Source organism: Lutjanus erythropterus, chromosome 18 (genome assembly GCF_056507025.1).
Source record: "Lutjanus erythropterus isolate fLutEry1 chromosome 18, fLutEry1.hap2, whole genome shotgun sequence".
NCBI classification, from domain to species: domain Eukaryota; kingdom Metazoa; phylum Chordata; class Actinopteri; order Lutjaniformes; family Lutjanidae; genus Lutjanus; species Lutjanus erythropterus.
Window position 1 is genome coordinate 9,834,768 of NC_139334.1, and position 17,989 is coordinate 9,852,756.

The following is a 17,989-nucleotide window of genomic DNA, read 5'->3' on the forward strand; positions in this document are numbered from 1 at the left end:
CCTCTATTGCTCAAGATTAAAAGCCATTATTGTTCCTGCGTAAGGAGGGCAGCGTGTGTCACACTTGCTCATTCAGCGAGGGCTAAAAATAATTCCCTCTGATGTTGTCGTGATGCAACAGGCCCACGTCATCAGAACATCTAAAAAGAGTCCACGGTGTATTTGAAATGTATCGGCCAGTCTCCATAGCTGTGCTGTGAAGGATTAGCAGCAGGGGAACGTTTGTTTGCTGGTCTATAAATAGAAACTGTTCTGGTAGAAGACCCAGATTTAATGACGACTGTCTTCTGTTTGCAGATTTGTGCTTGCGGTAGTGAAGTCTTACAGACTCGATCCTCTCTGAATTAAAATGACAGTTATGATGCTGAATGGGAGCATGTTAACCTTTTTGTTCATTATACTCAAACAAGCATGTTCATCAGCGTCAGCCTTCTGCTCTCATGCTAATCACCGTTATGAGTAATAGTGGAAATGAAATATGTGGTTGAGTACCACCAACTTCTAATTCTGCCCCCCTTATTAAGAATGCATGATAGATGTGAGTGATCCATTATTAATGGACTTGGGAATGAACTTTGAATGTGTAATATCATTTGCAATAGACAATTAAATATGGATAGAGAGAATATGGCTACCATCCCTCCATAGATATTTATGTGCATCACACGGATGTCAAGAATCATCATCAAGCAAAGTTTTTGACTTTTGTGTGGAAGTGCAGAGGGAGTGAGGGCAGCGGCAGAAATGAGAATCAGACCTTCATATTGGAGACTGTTATTGTTTATTTAGAAAAGAATGTAATGCTGATTACAGGCTTCCTATGTGGATGGAAAACTATGGAATTTGATTTTAGTCATTTCAAGGTCCAGATAAGTATGGAAAAAAGAAAAGGAAAAGTTTCCAGATTCTTGTGTAACAGTGGGAGCCTTATGTCAGCAAAATGACCAGTACTGCAGTCAGCCACCAGGAGGCGATCCAGATGTTTTGGCTTCACTTTGCAAAATAGCCAATCCCCAAATGACTTATAACCAAACCAAATCTGGACATCTGCAATCAAAATAGTTACAAAAGAAATGCAGTAATACATTTGAATTGCATAAATACATTGCATCTCAAATAAGCAAACGTTAAGCTTGTCTGAACATTCATCGATTATGCAGTGATGTAGACGTCAGAGTTTAAGTGATTATCTTTTCTTCATAAGAAAACCATACTTTTATGGCTGTGTTTCCATTTCCATGGACACAATGAATACCAGGCTACAGAGACGCTGTGAAAATGAAATTATTTAAAGGTAGAATCAGTGGGATTTGTCTGAGTTTTTCATAAACGCACCATAAAGATGCAAGAGCAAAGCACTAGCTGTCTAGCTAATGACTGATTTAGATTACAGCCAGTGTTTTGCTAACATTAGCTAACTTAAGATGTGGTTATATATATAGATTTTACAGGTTCAGCAGCAACATCTTTTGACCAAACTTTGATGTTCTTTTCAACATAGACAAGCAGCATACACAGGATGTTTAAGTACAGGAAACAGGAAAGGACTGATGTTCCAAAGGGGCGGGACTTAGGAAGGGTCAATTGCTCGGCGTCATCAACATGGGGAAGGGTTATCCTAGAATACTTATCTTCTGGCAATTATTTGGCAGTATAATCGCATAAATAGTCAGAATGTAACACATGTAACACATGAAAAGTATGGTCTGACAAATCTCCCCTTATGAAAATTGGAGTCTGGAAAAATGAAATGAAAATTGTGTAGAAACCCTGTGATTATGTGAGTAAATAAACAAAATGTGTTTCCGTTTCATCTCCTTCTGTTTTCATCAGTCTCCATACTTCTGGCCTTCAAACTGTTGGGAGCCTGAGAACACAGACTATGGTGAGTCACACACTGTCTCTCAATGTTCGCCTCTTTCTCCAAACTCAGTAAGATCTTGCTTATGCCTTCGGCTGTCTCCTCTTCCTCCAGAGCTGAAGCACGACTCTCACTGTAGATCTGTTGTTGACACTCACAGAGTATTGATCCACGGGGCTGTTCCCTGTAATGTATCTGGCCCTGAGGAACCCCCCCACTACAGACAGTCCTGTGGGACAAGATTAGCCAAACAAAATGAAGGGACGGCCGCTGATATGAGCACATCTCCGGCTCTCTGCATGGCATTTACTCCAGGCTTGTTATTTCAGAAGACAACACATCGCCTGCCTGCTCCGTTCATTAGTGTTGGTTCACACAGCTGAGACCTCAGTCGAAAAAAAAAGAGCACGATCCACAGGAGATATCCTTTTTTTTATTTTTATAGTTACAAAGCCAAACAACCCGTCTGACTAACTCTATTGCCCTCTTCATGTCTCACTCTGTCTCTCTTTCCCCCTGCAGCCATTTACCTGTGCAAGCGCACCATGCAGAATAAAGCCAGGCTCGAGCTAGCTGACTATGAGGCGGTAAGTACACTGTCATTTTTGGTTTTAGCAATTTCCAGGAAGGCTCTCAGTTCAATGCCATCATTCTGCATGGACCATAATATGATGACACTCTGAATTTCCTGTTTTCTTTCACTTTGCTGAAAAACAAAAGCGCTGAAACAGTATCCTCCTGGGCCTTGAAATGCCAAAATCCATTCTTCCCAGCAAAAAGCCATTATCAAATTACAGACTTTTATACAAATCTTTCAAAGGACATTTTTCTTTTTCACCGGCACCATTTGGCAGAATACAATATAGTCATTTACTGGCCACTAAATATATACAAAGGTATCTATAGGTCTACTTGGCATCAGCAGATCAATATAGTCTCAAGAGGGGCATTACTACAGTGCTGATCTGTTACTGTTAGACAATAACAATGTACTGCACTTTAATATTCTAAATTACTCTGCAACTATTGTCCAGTACACTTCCTTTCTCTCCTATTGAGGTCACTTTATGCCTCCAGGCCTCATTGCTCTCACTGTTAACATCGCTGCTAGTTGCTACTGAGAATTATTTCTCTCCTTGTAATGAGGTCATGTAATATATTTTTGACAGATGCTTATTTTAATGGTGTTATTTCAGACGTACTGTTTAGTATGCAGCGCTTAGTGTACATTATGGAGCTTTTAAGAGCTTGTAAAGCTCTTATTATTTTAGTAAAGGAACATCTTTAATGTGATGCTGAGTTACACTCAATATATTCATGAGTGTGTGGTCGTGGTCTTTGTTAGTTACCATCCCTGGTAATCTCACATCAGAGAAGATATCTAAAAATGCAACTCTGGAAAGAACATAAGTCTTTACTATTTTTGATAAAAAAAACCAATTCATGTTATACTTTCAAGAGACTATATTGTACCAGGCAACAGGACAATATTTAAAAGAATAGAATTTGTCTGTACTTTGGCATATTTTCTGAAAGATTATGGATATGGACTGAACAGAGTAGTACCTTTGGTGACTGAGGGGGCAGTATATCAGTGTAGCCAGTAGTTCAAGCAAAACACGACAGACAGGACAAGACGGAGAAGTTTTAAAAATCCAGTTGAATTGTAAATGACGTTCATCATCAAAAAAGCAGCGAACAAATCTCTGTCCACATGTCGCGATGTCTTTAATGGCACACAGACCACCTCTGTTTACAATGCTGCCTCCACTTTTGGCTCTCTCTCAAGAGGTACATTATTACAGCTCCTCCAGCATCGCCATGTTTGCTTCTTCTTCGGGGCAACTTTTGACTCTTCGTCAGGGTTGACTCTGAGCTGTGTGTATCGCTTAACATCCATGCCAGCGTACCGTTTAAAATGAGCTTGCTGGGGCCTTGGCTTAACTTAACTTATTTATTTTAACTCAAAACATGATCTTTTCCAAAACCTGACCAAATAGTTTTGATGAAAATTTAACCAAATGCAACTGTTGCACAATATTAACTACGTGTTTATTATTGTAACTATGACAACGACGATGACAACAGTGGTCACCTGGTCATCCTTTCCTGCATGTCCCAATATACTAAAATATTATGACCCAAAAAAAAAACAACTCTGGGGACAGGGTGTATTTTAGAAGCAATGGGCCTTCAAAGCAGTGGGCTTTTGTTTTCGGGATAATGGGCTGTCAGCTTTCGGTCCAATGGAACATTTTATGGACTATTTCAGAGTAATGGGCTGTTAGAACAGTTCCTCTAAAACTACAATGTGTCATTTTTGTTGCACTTTGTTTTTTGTTTGGATTAAACATATGAAATGTTAATTAGTGAGATTTACAGGTGCTGGCGGACAGATTTTGTTACCCTTTTTCTGAGACAGGTTAGCTTTGTCCACCGTTTTTCTGTCTTTATGCTAAGCTAAGATATCCAGCTGTTTGCAGTGGCTTCATTTTACTAAACAGACAAGAAAGTGATTTCAATCTTCTCATTAAATTTTCATCAAGAAAGTGCAAAAACAAATTTCCCAAAATGATAAACTATTCCTTTAAGAATACAGTAATTAGTTACAGTTACTACACTGATTAATATTATATATTAATGGAACTTCAAACACTGAGTGGTAGCAGCAGTTCAGTAACTTGTTCATGGACATGTTGGTGACAGGTTGTCTTGTCTCAGCACCTGTAATCCAAAGTTATGGCACGCCATCACAGTGAATGAATAATGTAATCATCTAAAGGCCTTGAATTCAAATGACCTTCTCCCCTAACGCTGCGCCTGATCGGTTCCCCCAGGAGAACCTCGCCAGGCTGCAGCGGGCTTTCGCCAGGAAGTGGGAATTTATCTTCATGCAAGCTGAAGCACAAGTAAAGTGAGTACATGTGTGTGCTAGTGAGTCAGAACATGTCACCTCCCGATGCCAGTCAGCGTCATGCTAACATGACACACTTACAGCTGTGGGTACACAGAGCTGTGAAAGACATCAGGTTTATATTTTTGGCTTTATGCATGATTTGAGCGTTATTTCCCCAAGGAAGAGAGAATGCTCCAATGTGCAGTGTCAGTTGGGCGTAGGGCCAACGCTCTGCTCATTAACAATGCTCTGTTTTCATGGCCTGCTTTGACTGGAGGGCTACATGCATTAAATACAGAAAGTATTCCCCTATGGAATTAGACACACACAATTCTCCCTCACTTCTATCTCTTAGTAAGACTTCCATCTGGTGGTTTGCGTGTGTAAGTACACCACTAATATCTCAGGTCATTTAGTGAGAAGAGCCCTCCTGTCTTCAGGAGGAAGTAATATTTTCCAAATTTCCTCTTATTTTGTTCATATCCACAATTTGCAATTTTGCAAATGGTCGGGTGTGCTGTTACCAAGATAAAAAAAAAAAAAAAAAAACTTGTTTTAACTGTCCTCAAATGAATTGTACAACAAATATTGAACATTTATAATATATATAATTTATATGTAATTATAATTTAAATATTAAAATTAAAAATATTTAGTGTTTCCCCAAGGTTTACTGCTCTGGGAAGGTTACAGAACAAACAAGAATCAGAATCTGCCTTACTGGCCAAGTACATGTACACATACGAAGAATCTGAATGTCTTCTGTCATGTATTTCCTGCTTCCTTTTATCTATTTAATATCATCTTAAATTCAATATTTTAGAGGGGTTAGAACAAAACAAGTAATTGGAAGATGTCTGGAGCCCAGAAACTGATATAATGTAATAAAAAGTTATCAGAAAATTTTAAAATAGAATTACATAATTCATAAATAATACTGTTCATTAAATATTTAAAATAAAAGTTTAAAAAGAAATATAAACATTTTAGTTTTACTGTTTCTCCAATTAGTTGGTAAAAAATAAAAAGAAAGCCTTAAATTTCTTCTCCCTTACCACCAATCAGTTGATCAAACAAATTAAAAATGAATTTATTCAGCTCTATGTTTTATTGGAACTCTGGAAAATCACACTTAACGTAAATAAACTAAAACAACTTTTTTTAAAGCTACTACAGGGAGTTTTAAATTGTCGCACATTAGTAAGTAGTATGGTAGCCAGTTAAAAAGAAACAGGAGATTTTAAAATGCATCTGGAGTTGACTTCCCTTAATTTTTTTCTTTAAGAAAATTCAGAAAAAATATATGAGAGGCGATTTAAGATAATGTTGCAGCATGAGGTCCACTGTGTGCTGGTTGTTGTACAAGTTGGGGGGATATGGGAAGCAATAAGTCTGGTTACACTTGGGGAGTAAACAATACCTTGGTAGAGCTGATCAGTAAATGTCAGTTATGTAAGAGCTCAGCCCACCAGCAGCAAAACCAGTTGAGCAACATTTTTTTTTGTTTTTTTTGCCTTTGAATGGCATTAGCATGTGTTTGTGCCTCTGAATTCTGGGGCCCGATTTGTTTTGTTTGACCTGATGTTTCATAGGTGTGCGCGCTTGATATGAGTGTCCTGTTTCCTCTGTTCACAGGATCGACAGGAAGAAGGACAAGGCAGAGAGGAAGATCCTGGACAGTCAGGAGAGAGCCTTCTGGGACGTCCATCGGCCGGTGGTGAGTTAGGTCTAAAGTCGTGAACAAAGGAAAGGAAAGGAAAGGAAAGAAGGGCCAGATGGTAAAATTAAAATATGCAAAGAAGAAAGAAAGGAGTGTCATTCACTGTATTCACACAGCGGCCATTTTCCACTGACATCACGCTCAGGGTGGGAAGCTCAAATTTAAAAAAAGCTATAGTATCATTATCATTTCACAACTTCCTGATTGATCAGCAATGGATGGTGAAAAACTGTTTGTGTAACATAACTGTTTGATAGTGTTTATTTAATCCAGGAGGTAAAATGCAGGGGATGTCATCAAGCTTGCAATGTAATTGACCCTTCCTAAGTCCCGCCTCTTTTTGCTCTATGCTCCAATAACAGCTGAGAAAGCCTGGTATCTGGTGGAACCTCAGAACCTTTAATATAATAATGTAACACAGCTGAATGACATTAAGTGAGGAAAATGGCTGCTGTGTGAATTAATGTGTGGTGAATGTAGGTAGACAATTTTAGCATTTAGATTTAGTGACTTTGCATACAAGCCTTATGTGAGCTTGGCACGGCTGAAGAGAGAAACAGCATCGTATTGTGTGAGGGAGGACAAGTGCAGACTATACATGCTGGAGAAATGCTGTCATCTGACCCAGAAACACACTGTGTGTCCTGCCGCCTCCCACAGCCAGGCTGTGTCAACACCACAGAGATGGACATCCGCAAGTGCCGAAGAGAGAGGAACCCACACAGGGTAAAAAAGGTGAGGAGAGGACACAAAGCTGCTGTGATACATGACAGTTTATCTTCCCAAACCTTAATATTATTATCTCAACACTGGTTTAACCAGTCTCACGACCATCCCACACAGGGGCATCACCAGAACTTTAGAAATACTGAGGTCATCAGTATCAGCCCCCTTACCTCCTCACCACCCCGGAAATGTTTTTTTCTGTCACCACTGAAAACTTTCATTTTAATTCAAAACCTTTATTCATTTAACTGTTCAGTTACATTTTCTGTAAATTGTATCTTCCTAAATTCTAAAAGATTTTTCATAATGCCAGGATCTCATTCTAATGGGCAGGAAAATTAAGTTAAATGATATTTCATTTAATCTTTTTTACAAAAATTCCAAAATGATTAGTTGTAAATTACTTTTAAAATATAAAAAAATATTTTAAAATAGGATTTATTACAAAATGAAAAAAAAGTACTGTATATTTTTTCCTACAAAATATTTTTTCTGAAAATCTGTTGTTTTATAAAGTTCATACAATATAGTCTAAATATGCTTTTACTTAGTTACAAATTTACATATAGTTTTTATCAAATATTTCACAAATACTTTCTGTCTTATATATGTTTTTTCCGTTATAAAGAAATTTAACAAAAATATTTATTTTTTAGTATACTGTACGAAATGGACATGAGTACAATTTTTTTTTTTTTTTTTTTTTTACAAATTTCCATATATTACAATAAAATCTAAAGATCTAAAGATATTTATTGTAAACAAACAAACAAACAAACAAACAAACCCACCTTGTGTAATTTTTCAAACCTCAAATTCACAGACAGTACAGAGGTCATGGCCTTCAGTGGTTCCACATCTATCACCTGATATTTATCAAACTATAAGATTTGGAATATTTCTCTGTCAAGGTTTATCTGAAGCCTGTGGCACAAAAACAAAACATCTTGTTGTTTTTTTTAAAACAAAACATCTCTGTTTTCGTCTCCTCCAGTCGGTCTACGGGGTACCAGATGATGGCCAGAGCCAACCGAGTCCCGTCCACATCAGCTCCCAACCCACCAGGAAGCCCACCAAAGAGGACGTTCAGAAGGAGGTAAGTGACGGTGGTGTGACAGTCTTCGCCATAGGTCATTACCACCCGTCCGCCTCAGCCATCCATCACAGTGACAGGCGGGGACGCAGACTGATGAGCTGTTACCTTATTTAGCTTCCTCATTACTCTCTCTGGCTCTCCATCAGATTACCTTCTTGAACACCCAGCTGGACAGACACTGTATGAAGGTTTCCAAAGTGGCCGACAGTCTGATGACCTACACCGAGCAGTTCATGGAGTACGACCCCTTCGTGTCGCCCACAGAACCCTCGAACCCCTGGATCAGTGACGACACGACCTTCTGGGACTTGGAGGCGAGGTGAGGCTGGAGGGACTGTGGTGGGATGTGGGGCTTTCCTCACTGAGGGTGGAAACTCAATAAATGTGTTCCTTATCTTGTCCCTGTAGAGGAACCCTATTTGGCTCCTGGTGGAACATTTTATATAAGTTCCACTTGGAACCCTCTCAGAGAGTTAAAAGGGGTTATACCTAGAACCATCTGTGAAAGGTTTCACCCAGAACCTCCTATGAGAGGTTCTAAAGAGAACCCTTCTATTGTTTAACGGTTCTACAGTACGAAGAACACTTAGCGTTCAGTCCAGAACCTTTCTACCTTCTGGGTGCTAAGAAGAATCGATGGGGTTCTACTGAGAACTGCTCTGTATGAAAAGGGGTTTATTTATAACTCACTCCAGGGGTTCTATTGAGAACCTTTTTTATATTTTAAAGGTTTTATCTAGAACCCACCCAAGGGGCTCTACCAAGTCCCCTTTTAGATTAATGTACAAAGAACCATTGACGAAAGAGTTCTTCAGAGATTTCTGATCCTTGAGGAACTGAGGTATTTTGGATGAAAAGTGTTCTCAATGGAACCCTTAGTCTCACAAAGAACCCTTGCCAAACCCTTCCTTCAAAAAAAGGGCTCTTCAGAAACAGATGGCTCTGGGTAGAACTCCAGATCTTCAGGAAGAACCCTTTTGGAACTGTTATTTCTAAGTGAGTAAAGTGGCTTGTACACAATAAACCACTCTTTTCTATTACACCCTGTTTTATTCTCTTCTTCTCTAATCTGTTTAGTCGTGACCCGAGTCAGCAGCGTGTGAAGAAATGGGGCTTCTCTCTGGAGGAGGCGCTCAAAGATCCGGCAGGTCGAGACCAGTTCCTGAAGTTCCTGGAGTCGGAGTTTAGCTCAGAGAACCTGCGGTGAGGCTGCCACTCTATCTCAATATATTCAGTGATTGTTTTTTTTTTTTAAAGAGAAGAGACAAAAGAAATTAAAAAACACTCAGCTGACAACAAGAAAATAAATCGAGTCAAGCAGGCAGAGAAAAATATTTTAAAACAAGGAATAGTATATAACAAACAGCAAGAATAAATTAGAATGCAAATCAACTAGAATGCCTCTGTAAGATAAATCCAACGTTATCTATTATTTACACTTTATTCATTCAGACATCCTCCAGGTATTAATAAGAAAGTAAAATTAATTTGATAAATAAGGTATTAGGGTGTTCAACCCTCCAACATTTATTATTGCTAAGCCTTGAGAGATGCGTAGTAACAGGCCTCCATTTGCCATGAAGACGTTCTGTTTTTAAATTAAGATAAGAGGTTATTGATTCGATGTATTTCACACTTGTCTCTCTCTTCATTGGTTTAATGTGGGTGGTTGCAGCCCTGCAGTTGTGAAACGTTTTTTTGTAATTATAAATTTAATTAAATTAATTTCATTAGAATATTTTTTATATTAACAGTGGATTACATGCTTATTTGTATGTGAAATGGGTGTCAGATCCAGGATAACTCACAGACTCTCTGAAGCTTTTCACCATCTATCAGCTCATTGTTTCAGTTTTCTGGCTCGCAACTGTGCTCAGTTCCAGAAACAGCTGTTCAAGCAAAAAAAGCTTGAACAATGCGTTGTTCATTACCTGCCCAGCATCAAACTGCTGACAGACAAAGTTAGCAACCACCTGGTGAACATAGTGGAGTAATTAGTAGCTAAAGAGCGAGATATTTCCCTCAGGGGTCAGTGCAGAGCGAAATCAAAGCTATAAGGAGTGTGAATATTGAATTCATCAGGTGAACACAACTCCAAATGAATGCTGATGTTGCTCCACAACAACAACAATTGGATTTTTGGGCATCTTTCTACATAAATACTGAAGTTTTTATGATACCTACTACAACTCAATAACACTTAATAATATAATACTGAATCTCCAGTTAGTACTTTTACTTTTGATTGTTTAGGTACACTGTTGTTGTTCTAATTTCATGTGTGGTGTATTTTTACACTGTGGTATTGCTACTTTATTAAGAGGATACTTCTAAGAGAATACTTCTTCTACACTGTTAAAGCTAGTAGATGAGTTTTTAAGTGGTAATGAAACAGTTTCAGTTCAATACTGATGCCTCTATATGACCAACAAAAGTTAATGAGACCATCTGTGAGAAGACTGACTGTGTTTGTGTAGTTTCTCTATTCTTAATGCCTGCCATCAGGTCAGGTTTTTCTTGAAATCTGATGAAACAAGCCTGTGTTTACATTTTTCCAGGCAGAATTACAGTACATTAGCCAGTTAAAGTAAGTAAAGTAAGTTATGTAGATAATTTTGTTCATGTTTTTCTACACAGTGCGCTCCAAAATGTAAAAGTTCTTTATAGCAGCTTCAAGCCAAAACAAGTATGTTTATGTATTGTAAAAAATATTCAGTGCCACTTAAAAATAAGACCACCTATGTATGATTTTTACAGATGGTTTATAATTAACACTATAAAATTAATAAACCGTTATAACACATTAGATGAAAAGGACAAAAGCCACAATGATCTGTACTGTTAAGTGTCAGATCACCATGAATAAATGGTGTGTATTTTACTTTTAACAATAAGGCCAGTTATAAATGGTAGTAACTTACTATTAAGATTAATAAGGAAAAAACACTAACTGGATCTTGCCAAATAGTGAGCCACACTGATGTATAAAAACTGTGTTAAAACTTGTTTATTACTGTTTATTAATGACCCAATATTCAAATGAATTCATTAGTCACAGTGAATGGCATTGTTAGCGTATATAATAATAGCTACCTAACATCATTGGCAGAATGAAATCTAAGATAAATTTAACTGTATTGTATATTTTGGGGAGGTTGTTATTGATTAGATGTGATGCTGTTGTAGGTTCTGGTTAGCGGTACAGGATCTGAAGCGGCGGCCGCTCCAGGACGTGGCCTCCAGGGCGCAGGAGATCTGGCAGGAGTTTTTGGCGGAGGGAGCGCCGAGCTCCATCAACCTGGACTCACACAGCTACGAGCGCACCAGCCAGAACCTCAAAGACCCAGGACGATACAGCTATGAGGACGCTCAGGTGGACTGCGCTGTTCTTTCCTCTTGGATGAATTCACATGGCTCTTCATGTTCACGCACGCATGAACACAGCACTCACACAAGTCTGAATAAACACCAGGCACATACAGCGCCAACACACCTGCGCCTGCACACACAGATACAACCAATACCTCTCTAGTGCTACATGGAAAGTGATTTAGCAGCACAGAAAAGGTGAAGACACATCCTCCTTATACCTCATGATAATTTAACAAAACTTTCTGTGGTATATAACATTATTTTCTACAAACCCTAATCCCAAAAAATGTTGGGATGCTGTGTAAAATGTACATAAAAAGAATGCAATGATTTGCAAATACTTTTCCATTTGTATTCAATTTAATACAACACAAAGACAAGATATTTAATGTTCAAGCTGATAAACTTTTTTTGTTTTTTGTAAATATACACTCATTCTGAAATTGACGCCTGCAACACATTTAAAAAAAAAAGCTGGGACAGGAGCATCAAAAGACTGTGAAAGTTGTGGGATGCTAAAAAAACGCCAGTTTGGACATTTGACAGGTTAACAGGTTAATCGGTAACAGGTGACAGCATCATGATTGGATATGAAGGGGGCGTCCTCGAAAGATTCGGTCGTTTATAAGCACAGATGGGTTGAGGTTCACCACTTTGTGAAAAACTGCATGGACAAATAGTCCAACGGTCTAAACACAATGTTTCTCAACTCAAAACTGCATGAATTTAGGGATTTCACCATTACAGTCCATATTATCACCAAAAGATTCAGAGAATCCAGGGAAATCTCTGCATGCCAAAAAACAGCATTGAATGTATGTGACCTTTGACCCCTCAGGGTCTGCATTAAAAACTGCTTTCAAAATCAGGGTGAACACAGTGAAGAACATGTCCCTGTCCCAACTTTTTTGGAACATGTTGCACGCATCAAATTCAGAATGAGTTTATATTTCAAAAAAAAAAAAGACAATGAATTACTATCTTCCTTTTATGCTGTATTAAATTGAATATAGTTTGAAAAAGTATTTGAAAATCATTGCATTATGTTTTTATATAGTGTCCCAACTCTTTTCGAATTGGAGTTGTAATTTAACAATCCTTTCTTTCGTATATAATTTCCCTTTTCTAAGTAAAAAGGTGCTTTCACTGAGTACAGATAGGTTTACCTTCCACCACATCCCTGTTTACAGCACACACAGAAACACTGAACCCTTCCACCCCACTCATGTTTCACAAGTGATTGAAGGAGAGGGCAGGGAGGGCTAGAAAGAGGAAGAATGACGGAGTGTGTTTGTGCCAAGGCCTAATGAGGCAAGTAATACCGTGAATAGGTTGTTCGCTCGGTTCACCATGGTTTCCTCTGCTTCAAAGTGGGTTGGTGATGTGTGACGTGGAACGCCTCTCACTGGCAGGACATTACTCAGCTCTGTCTCACAGGACTCTGCCGTTCATGTCAGCGCGCCTGCTCCGTTTGCATCGCCCCCTCCAGATCGCACATGCATGCATTGCATTACCATAATCAGACCTCTCTTTATTTCTCTACACTTCTCTTTATGTTTTCCTTTTCATTCCCGTCCCTGCCAGGCCAACACATACTCATCAGCTTTCTTCTCTGTTGCAGGAGCACATATTCAAGCTAATGAAAAGTGACAGCTATGCACGCTTTTTGCGATCCAACATCTACCAAGACCTCCTGTTAGCCAGAAAGAAGGTGAGCTGCACTCGCTGACCCCCATGTCACCTCTTCTTTTGTCACTCTTGCTGCATTTTTCATATTGGTTTGATTCTTTTTTTTTTATGATTTAAAAGACATTCCAGGTTCGTTACAATTGTACGTATGTATGTAGTCAGTAGTTAGGCATAGTGCAATTTTGATGCTGATTTAAACACAAATACTGACTCAGCATTTAAATAAATTAAAAATATGTAACATTACCACATCAAAACATCCAAAGGCTTGTTTATGCCCCTTTTATGTATAATAACACTCAATGACTCAAATGTTACCCTAAAGAAGAAGAGGAAGACTCAAAAGACATGGTGATGCTAGAGGAGGTTTTCCCTTCAGAGAAAGAGGCAAAAGCAGAGGAAGTCAATGCTCTGTGCAGCCATTAAATACATCTTAACAACAACATGTGAATTTCTCACTGCCCCTATGACAACCAGTGGTACTGTTTCATTCCATTCTGTAAGCTTTCAGAAAATGTGCAGAAATACAAATGAAATGAATGCAGAGCCTTTAAAAGGACCCGACATACAGAGTCTTATATATTTTACTGATTTGTGTACTTAATTATCCCAAATGTTTCCAACTGATGTTCGAACCCAGAGAAATCTTTAACTGTGCGTCATTTGGCCCCCCCGCCCATGACATCATATCCCTTTACTCCTTTACTTCACCAATAATATGATAATATAATATGTATTATTCTGAATAGGTCTTGTTGCATCATTTTCCTTTAGGTTAATGTTAATGCTTTTGTTCTTCAAATTTTGAATGCAGGACTTTTTTGTAACAGTAGTATATAACACATAACACATTTCATACACGGGGCAACTCACATAAACATAGCAAATAGGAACATCAATATAATAAATTCAATTAAAAGAAAGTACAAAGTAAATGAAATAGCAATAAAAGGGAGTCCTTGAAAGACAAGTAATTTTAATGTCATATGGCAGCTTTTATCAGCTCTTAACAAGATCTGACCATCAGTAATTCAGTACTGTCATGAGGCGACCGACAGAGCCCCAAAAATGCAGGTGCAAGGAAACTGATAAATTATGTAAAATGTCAAGGGAATCATATGACATCTTATGCTAAACACAGACAAAGTGTTGTGTAAGAAAAGAAGACAAAGTATATAAGACGGTTAACGGATGCAGCCTAATGTTATAGAAGTGAGGATTGTGTCAGTTTTATGTTATTTATTTCTAATTCCTGTAGGTTATAAGTGTAAGTTTTAACATTTATACAGCAAACTAAGAGTCTTTAGCTGTTACTGTGTAATATGGAGCTTTCCACCAAATCACAGCTGCCTCTGTTCATGCTAGCCTTTCTGCCCTCTCCCGTTTGAACACCCGTTTGCTCCTTCTGCTGGCCTGTCACTGACCCCACTCCATTTCCTTAAAAAACGCAACTCCCTCCCACATTGACCCCGGCCCTCATTTTTGCAATGCTTGGCCCCTTTTTATCCTCACTAACTACATCACCCCCCCACCCCCCCGTACCCGTCAACACCCGTACCTGACCCAAACACTCACCCTGCTTCCCCCCCTCCCAAAACAGCAGCCAGCAGACACTGAACAGGGCCGCCGCACCTCCTTGGAGAAGTTCACCCGCAGTGTGGTAAGTCATTTGGAGCTGGGGCTGTTCATATCACAAACCACACTGGCTGGCTCACTATCAGTGGCTTTTGCAATGATAACCATATTACACTCTATTATGGCTCTGTAAACCTGTAAGAGGATGTATGTTTGTCAGAAAAATAAAATGCTAGTCACATGCATTTTAGATTAAAAAAAACAACATGTTGGTAGAGTCATGCTTTATTTTACAGTAAACTAATGAGACATAACAGGCTGTACTTTGTATCAAATTAGACAAATCTAGAAATAATATGTTCTTTATTAGACATTATTAGAGCTTTTCTTAGACCCTTATTTGACTTTCATAGAGGGTAATTTGGGACACATTATAGCTAAACTGTATTATAAAAGTGAAAATCACATATTGGCTACTTCCCCATTTACAAACAACATGTGAAGCAGATCCATCAAGTAAATCCCAGAATTTCAGAGGTGGAGGAATATTATTGTGATAGTAGTAGTACGGTAGTACAGGAACAGCCATAAAAGAAGCAGATTTGTGATTTTACTTCAGTGTACGGTTCACCTCTGTTGTAACGTGTCAATGATTACCCTCTAAGAAAGTCTAATAGGGGTCTAACAGTGGGGAAATAATGCACTTTAGTTTTAAAAAATCTAATAAAGCATCTAATACTGTCTAATAAAGAACATTTTTTTCTAGTTTTTGTCTAAATTGATATGAAGTTAGTTAGTTCACAGTCAAAATTAGTTAGGTCTATTTAGTGTACTGTAAAACAAAGTGAGACCGAGATTTTGTGTGACTTATGAAGCACTTTCTCAGTCCAGTAATGCATTTTCGTTTTAATTGACCTTCCAGGGCAAGTCGTTGACGGGAAAACGCCTGACAGGCCTGATGCAGTCATCCTGACACAGCCTGTGCTGGAGGGGCACGGCCCGACCCTGTTGGGGGGGTGACCGCCACACGGGGTCCGGGGCGGGGGCACAGACAGTGGAGCTGGGCTGGACAGGGCTGCTGCTGTGGAGGCTCTCAGACGCTGCTCCGAGGACTGCTGCTGCTGCTGCCATACTGGTAGTGCAGCGCTTGGGCCTGCTGGGGTGAACGCCCTGAACAGAACGACTGAGGAAAAGACAATGCTGACGAGGGGAAGCTCAGCCAACACAACACATGGCATGCAGCATACAGTACAAGCACATTCAGACTAGGGCTGCCCCCCTTTTCATCACTTATTTGGCAAAGTGGTTGTAAGGCTCTTTGTCGACTAAGCTGATCAGTTTATATTGTTTTCTTTTTGATTTATATAAAGGTTTATTGGATATTGAAAGCACATTTCTGGAATGACAACAATATTCTTTGATAAAAAAAACAACTTAATTTACATTTGGCACATTTGCAATAAATTAATCTTACTACTGCCCCCCTTTTGCTCCTTTCCTCTTTCCTGTTTCTTCTACTTAGATATGCTATATGCTAGGCTAATCTATGTTGACAAGTGAAACTGCATTTTGAAGATGGTTAAAAGATGTTGTTGTAAAAGCAACATATATTAAGTTGCCTAATATTAGCAGAACATATCTTGAGTTTTGGCTTTAACTTTTAACTACCTAGCTAGCATTTTGTTAACATTAGCTACCAGAAGTAACTAGCTAGCTAACAACTGGTGTAGATTCGCTTGCTTCTTAGCTAGCATTTTGTTACAGGGCTAAACACTAGTAAAATAGCTATCTAATTCTAGATGTAGATTAGTGAGTTAGTTTTGATAATGCTTTGACAATGTTTTGATAACATTCGCTAACTTAAAATGTGACCATTTACCTTGGAAGTCAGAAGTCGAGCTCGAAATGACATCACCCCTGAGCTGACTGTGTTCCAGTACAAGTCAAAAAAAAAAACTTTTTTGTGTTTGATAACAACACATTACACTGTATTTTGTAGATGCAAACACCATAGCAAGATGTCTGCATGTTGCATGGAGCAGCCATCTTGGATTTTGAGGTCAGGATTGGTGAGGGTCTTCTGACTTTCTGAGTCAGAAATCCGACTTCAGGGGGCTTTCCAGTTGAAACTTTCAATTAGGAAGTCGAAAATACCGACTTCTCAGTTCAAATGGAATGCACCATTTCTTTGACAGCAACATCTTTTAATCATCTTCGATATCCATTTTCCTTTTCAACATCGATGAGCTGAGCGCATAGTATATCTCAGTAGAGGAAACGGATGGAGTGAGGAAATGGATAAAGTTGACTGAGGTTCCAAAAGGGGCGGGACTTAGGAAGGGTCAAATGACTATTGGTTTATTTGTCCTAAAACAGCTGGAGCGAGTCCAAACTCAGATATACAAAGTCAAAGAGGCAACACAGACAAAAAAATCTACAATATTTGGAGATGTCTCTGTACTTACAAGGCAGCCAGCAATAAATAAAGCCTGAGACCACTTTTTTCTTTTTTTTTTTAGAAATATATCCAACCTCTTTTTATATCCTTGAAATTTATATCTGTTCCTTTTGAAACACATGACATGTCAGTTAAATAGTGAACATAGTTTTGGCAGTGAGCAAGAATACAAAATAGTTTTTTCCCATAAGTTCTACAAAACTGATTTTTGAAGGTATAGTTTTTCATGCTTCATTACATTCCAAAAATCTGGCATAAGGGCTTAATGTAGCATTCACACTGCACTGTTGCATGTGTCATCCAACTGTCTTTGTCGAGGGGTAATGTTTCGTCTCTACAACAGTGCTCTGTAATGACACGTATGGCGAAAGATGAATTTAATCCAGCTGGCAAATTGGTTCACTGCTTTCACAACTTCCTAAGCTGCAAGTCCCAAAATGTTCAGGCTACACAGTCAAACTGTCAATTCCCAAAGTATGTGTGAAGCTTTAACACAAACAAAGGCCCACATGGTTGGTGTGAATCACAGTGATTTGAGGTTTTTCTTTAGTCACAGCTCTAGTGTGCACAGTCCCATGTGATATAGCATCCTCATG

General features: G+C 38.7%; 1 protein-coding gene across 2 annotated transcripts in view; it reads left to right on the forward strand.

Moving 5' to 3' along the window:
* Positions 1 to 16,714, forward strand: part of LOC146310629 (regulator of G-protein signaling 6-like) — a 58,826-nt gene extending 42,112 nt beyond the window's left edge. Inside the window, exons 6-17 of one of the 2 annotated variants that reach the window (XM_084742739.1) lie at positions 1,834 to 1,885; positions 2,384 to 2,448; positions 4,699 to 4,775; positions 6,393 to 6,474; positions 7,138 to 7,212; positions 8,198 to 8,299; positions 8,446 to 8,618; positions 9,377 to 9,502; positions 11,486 to 11,672; positions 13,293 to 13,382; positions 14,961 to 15,020; positions 15,858 to 16,714. In XM_084742739.1, coding sequence (XP_084598865.1) covers positions 1,834 to 1,885; positions 2,384 to 2,448; positions 4,699 to 4,775; positions 6,393 to 6,474; positions 7,138 to 7,212; positions 8,198 to 8,299; positions 8,446 to 8,618; positions 9,377 to 9,502; positions 11,486 to 11,672; positions 13,293 to 13,382; positions 14,961 to 15,020; positions 15,858 to 15,908 — 1,140 coding nt within the window. In that variant the 3' untranslated portion in view covers positions 15,909 to 16,714. The remainder of the gene's footprint in view (positions 1 to 1,833; positions 1,886 to 2,383; positions 2,449 to 4,698; positions 4,776 to 6,392; positions 6,475 to 7,137; positions 7,213 to 8,197; positions 8,300 to 8,445; positions 8,619 to 9,376; positions 9,503 to 11,485; positions 11,673 to 13,292; positions 13,383 to 14,960; positions 15,021 to 15,857) is intronic. The other variant, XM_084742740.1, reaches the window with a different exon arrangement.
* The last annotated feature ends 1,275 nt before the right edge of the window (positions 16,715 to 17,989 follow it).